At 40.6% G+C, this 6,000-nt stretch overlaps 1 protein-coding gene across 1 annotated transcript; it reads left to right on the top strand.

Annotated features, from left to right (window-relative positions):
* Window positions 1-1,435: 1,435 nt before the first annotated feature.
* LOC311143349 (neurogenic differentiation factor 1-like) lies at window positions 1,436-2,500 on the top strand (the record flags this gene model as incomplete). The annotated part of the gene is made up of 1 exon (XM_084179189.1): window positions 1,436-2,500. One exon carries the CDS (start codon window positions 1,436-1,438, stop codon window positions 2,498-2,500), a length of 1,065 nt encoding a protein of 354 aa, XP_084035315.1.
* Window positions 2,501-6,000: the final 3,500 nt, after the last annotated feature.

Below are 6,000 nucleotides of genomic sequence, written 5' to 3'. Positions count from 1 at the left end.
AGATGGGGACAATAACACTTGAACTATTGCAGATAAACACTGATGCAGGCAGCAATGAGCAAAAAAATAAGAATGGCAAAGTATGCATTTGGTCTAAATTAATTGCATGTGTTGTTATGAAGGGCCAGTATGGGGACTTTAATATTGCCAGCAAGGGCCTTATTCTTTCCTTGGTGACTTGGCGTGTTTATTGGGGTATGTTAGGTATGTTCAATGTCCCCAAAGTAGCCTAATGTGCAAAATTACATTATTCCATAATTATGAGATTTATGAGTAATAAAATCAAACCATGTAAAGAGGACACACGTGGGGAATGGGTTGGGCTTGAGTATTGGTAGTGATTGAATATGTCCTATGCACGAAAGGGTTAATCCATCCTGCGGGTCCACACAGGTCTATGGAGTCCCTAACTGGTGACAGATGGCCACTTTCTTTTGGCCACAAAGGAGCGGAATACAGAGCGCTGGCGAATACAAATGGTCCCATGTCACGTGACGCTTGAGGCCGTTTTTGCCTGACGTAGATGGACCATATGGCGCGTGCCGGGAGTAAGGCCTGGGTGGGTGGAGCCTGTTCCTGCCAGTCATTGGGTTACGCGATGGGGATGGAATTAGCGATACAGCCATAGAAACACACAGGTTCATCTCTCTCCCAGTCAGTCCCTCGCAGCATCAGCAGCAGCGCTATATAACCCGAGCATCTGTCCGCGCAGCCACATTACAATCCATCCACAGGACCTCACACTTCAGGAGGGGCATGCCAGAGTCATAACAAGATCATTCTGCAAAACATAGGTATTTATTTCTCAATCTTATAATGCAATAACTTATTTATGCAAATGCTTTGGGTGAAAGTAATTGCATGGAGTGCTGTGTGCTATGATTTATCTGTTACATTGCCATAAAGTATAGTTATTTAGCAGTTAAAGATTTTCTGAATAGGCTTGAATTATTTATTGATACAAACCTGCTCAGATGAGAGATGATGTGACCATATGTCACCTGTTACAAAAAGGAAACAGGGATTCAGATATTCTGATTGAACTCAGCAATGAAATTTCATAGATGTTTCAACTGACTGGAGATTTAAAAATAAGTAATTGCGACAATTATTTTGATCAAATTGTGGACTCGTTATGTCAAGCTATTAGGTGATAATTGAATACTTTATGTATTTTGCTACTATAATGTTTTTTGGGTTTATCCTGACCACAAAGTACTGTTCTACATTTTGCTCTCAAATTCCTATTCCAAACGTAATATTGGTTCTTCTGATACAAAATTATTTTTGTTTGACTTAGAGTGAAAAAATTAGTATAGCATAATGCACATTTCCCCCCCAAAAAACTCATGCTGAATAGGCTATTAGTCAAGGACCAAATTATGTCCTAAGTGAGTCTGCTCACGGCTGTCTTTTTTATTGACAGATTTCCGATATGACTAAGTCCTACACGGAAGAAACCATGATGTCATCAGACCCCCAGGATTCTGCGACCTGGACTGACGAGTGTCAGGGCTCCCAGGACGAACAGGATATGGAGAAGAAAAACGGCGCGCTCGAATCCATGCACGGGGACCTCGAGGATGACGACGATGATGGGTTAAACAGACTGGATGAGGATGATGATGAAGAGGAAGATGAGGAAGAAGAAGGCGACGATCAAAAACCTAAACGTCGTGGACCAAAAAAGAAGAAAATGACAAAAGCCAGGATGCAGAGGTTTAAGATGAGGCGCCACAAGGCGAACGCGCGCGAAAGGAATCGTATGCACGGACTCAACGACGCGCTCGAGAGTTTGCGTAAAGTTGTGCCATGTTACTCCAAAACCCAAAAGCTCTCAAAAATTGAAACTCTGCGTCTGGCTAAAAACTACATCTGGGCCCTGTCAGAGATCTTGCGGTCGGGTAAGAGCCCAGACATCATGTCATTTGTCCAGGCCCTGTGTAAGGGCTTGTCTCAGCCCACTACTAATCTAGTGGCAGGCTGTCTCCAGCTCAACCCCAGAACTTTCCTCCCCGAGCAGACACAGGAGATACCATCTCATATGCAACCAGCAAGTGCTTCCTTCGCCGCGCATCCCTACTCCTACCAGACCCCGGGTCTTCCCAGCCCTCCATATGGTACAATGGACAGCTCCCACATCTTCCACGTCAAGCCCCATTCATACGGAAGCGCGCTGGAGCCGTTCTTTGAGACCGCGCTGCCGCTTACAGACTGCACTAGTCCATCATTCGACGGACCTTTAAGCCCACCACTGAGTGTCAACGGGAACTTTTCCTTCAAACACGAGCCTTCGTCTGAGTTCGAAAAGAACTATGCATTTACAATGCACTACCAGGCTGCCGCGGGACTGGCGGGTCCGCAGGGACACGCGCCCCTTTACGGGAGCTCTGCGCAGCGGTGTGAGATACCGATGGAAAACATTATGTCTTACGAAGGACACACTCATCACGAGAGAGTCATGAATGCTCAGCTTAACGCTATATTTCATGATCCGTGAATACATTAAACCTTCATCAAAGACTGATAAGAGTGCGTCATGATATGATATCCAAGTGCCACTGATGCAAAAGAGCAATTATTATCCTCTTGATCCTATCATGTAGGCTATGTATTTATTGTTGTTACTGCCTTTAGGAGAATTGCCGATACATATGCATATTCTCTTTCACTTTATGTATTGTATTCTATAGCGCTTCTATAGGTCACATTGGGGAAATAGTGGTGACCATACTTAGAATGTGTTGATTATCCATGCTACAAAATCACAAGCAATAATTTGGAAAACTATGCAATTTTTAAACGAATACTTTGGCCAATAAAAAAATCAAATAAAGATTTCTATATTTTTCAACCAGTATTGTACATCTCCCATACTGAATTATTTTGTTGTGATTTTGTACAGAATTATGAATTGCTTTTTTATAAAGTCGAGTCCTATTTAATTTCACCCAACTCCATGTTGTTAATGTTTTATAAAATATTGTTATGTCATGTTTATATGATACAACCGTTTTATTTAAAAAAAAAATGGATACAGAGGCAAGTGGTTATACAAATCGGTTGCCTTAGCAATTATTTAGCCTACTGCAAATCATGAAATGTTGCACAATATTGATAATTTTATTTCCCCCCGAAACATTGATAGCCTACTTAAAAGGTGGATAATGCATATGGTCTACTACTTGCAAAGTATCCTAAACACGTAAGTGTGTATAAAACGCTTCACCTGGAAATGCTCATTGCATAAAACGAAGTAGGCCTACTTATTATTTCATTTCAAATCTCAACCGTGGCCCATCTTCAAATTCATTATCAGTGCAACACATTTTGGAACATACCAGGCACCTTCTTATTGCGCCATTGCATGCATGTCCAAATCAGTGCAGAATAGCTATTTGCAGCATGATGCTCATCTTCAATGTTTGTAAACATTTTATAATGTAGGATGTTTTCAGGACGCATAGGGACTGAATGCCATGGAGCTATACTCATATGTTCGATATTTACATTTTGTTTTTAGTTTTAAACTCTCTTCCAATGTGACTCAAGTGTACATAAGTCAGTGGAGATAAATGTTTATCTCATGAGGGGCACTCAATTATTATTGTAAAATAAAGTGAATGAGTAGCCTACAATTTCTATAATTATTATCTGGATCTACAGATGTAGAATCTTAGGTTGATCACGTTTTTGTTGCTGAGATTTTCCTACACAGAAAATGCAAGCCTGTAGTCTATTTGAGGTTTAAAACGGCTTCTAAAGTTTGTAATTTCCACTTTGAAATTTCAGACTTTATTTGCCCTAACGAAATTTTTTACAACCCCTACAAAAATGTCCACGAATTATAATCCACATAATAATTCACATTTCCTATTGCAGCAGGATTATTTTCCTGCTGTAGCAAACTGGCTCAAATTCAGATACTACATCTGTATTGACAATGACGGAGCTAAACAGAAATAGCAACTTTTGAGCAGGACTGATTAGGCCAGCATTGCGTTGACAGGTGTGGCTCAATCATCGACTATATGGTTCTTCATAATAATGAAATTGCATAAAAACCTACATGAAAACGTATAGCCTATGACTAAAACTGTCAAAACCCAGAGTTAAGGCAAAATTAGTTTCAGTGGCTTTCCTATCCGTCCCTCAGCCTGGTCGCAAAATAACCTTGACTTCGTTGAGACCCACATTCGACACTTCTTGGATGTCCAAATTATCGAGACATTCTCTAAAATATGTGTTTCCGTCCAATTTTTCTCATGGAGAGTGACTATTTCTCTGCCCATAAGGATAGGCTACTAAATAATTATCTCCTATATTGTCCTAGGCTATATTATGAATTGTAGATGCATGAAATTAAAAGCATATTGATATGAGAAATATTAAGACATCCATTTGTGATTAACATTTAGGCCTAGTCTATATGAGTGAAAATGAGCACTTCCCCCTAGCCAGCATTTACCTAACGTTGTTTATCAAAAGGACAAAACGAGCGTGTTTCTGCCATGCCACGAATAGCTGCAGTCAGTCAAGGGGCATTCACGTGACACCATGGTTTCTTCCCAAATGGCACCCTATCCCTACTACCTTCCCAAATGGCACCCTATCCCTACTACTTTTGACCGGAGCACCATGAGCCCTGCACAAGCATACACGGGAATAGGGTGCTATTTAGTAGGAACACCATTTTGTATGCAATCCAAGCAAGACACAGATGTTTCTTCTGCAGGGGAGGTTTTTAATTTATGAAAATGATCTTGTTTATGCATGAACACTCACTGGCTGCATCTATAACCCATAACTTCTATCATAAGGGAAAACACCAGCGAGCCAACTTCATGATAGACATATTCTGAATGGTGCTTCTTTATTCCCTGTTAAAGTTGAATAACAATTAGTAATGTTTCCTTGGATATCCGTCCTTCCTCCTTAATATTAGAATCTTCACTGACCCGTTTAATCATTTGATTATAAGCCTACATCTTAGATTAAAGTAAACACTCCCGGTCTCCCGAGTGGCGCAGTGGTCTAAGGCACTGCATCGCAGTGCTAGCTGTGTCACTAGAGATCCTGGTTCGTATCCAGGCTCTGTCGTAGCCGGCCGCGACTGGGAGACCCATGGGGTGGCGCACAATTGGCCCAGCGCCAGGGTTGTGGGTTCGATTCCCACGGGGGGGCAGTATGAAAAAAATAAAAATAATGTATGCTCTGGATAAGAGCGTCTGCTAAGTGACTAAAATGTAAATGTAATGTTATAAACCGAAATAATAAAACGAAAAAATGAAATCAAAATATGTACTCCTGAAATCTGTATCTGGTGTCTGCCAACGAGTCCCCAAAATATTAATTTATTATTTAATAAATGCACACAGTTATTTTTTTATTTGAGCGCTATCCTGGTGGGTTTGCTGCAAACTGTGTCAAATGGGGAAACTGGCATCCCTGTGTCATCTGTAACTTTCTGAATGGGTGCGCAGGATTCCTTTGTTAAATCAGGAACTGTCCATGGTGCTGCTAAGGATATTGGTGCATCAGCCTTGTCTATGTCAATAGGCCTATACCCGTATTATTCGGTAGGATATACCAGGATATTTTATTGAATTAAATACCTATAATGGTCACTGTTCTATAATTACTTTGATTAGTTCGTAAACCCTCGAAATTGAGGTAAAGTCAATGGCATAATGGACAGGACAGACAGGATACTGAAAAATATAAACCATTCCTGTGCGTAACTCAAACTTTACGCACCAGCTCTTTGGATTCGGTGCATAGGCCTGTAAACGAATTTAGACATTAACCATAGCATGATACAAGTTATGGTCTAATAACTGGCATGTAGGCTGCGTAAAATATAAACACACCATACGTTATATCCCATAAACTCTTGACCGAGATTTTATTTTGAACTTTACTTCATGTTCAGTTTACATTTACATTTGAGTCATTTTAGCAGACGCTCTTATCCAGAGCGACTTATACTTGCATAACATT

The sequence above is a fragment of the Coregonus lavaretus genome, assembly GCF_964263955.1.
Source record: "Coregonus lavaretus genome assembly, chromosome: 16".
NCBI classification, from domain to species: domain Eukaryota; kingdom Metazoa; phylum Chordata; class Actinopteri; order Salmoniformes; family Salmonidae; genus Coregonus; species Coregonus lavaretus.
This window is presented reverse-complemented; position numbering and strand designations above follow the sequence as displayed.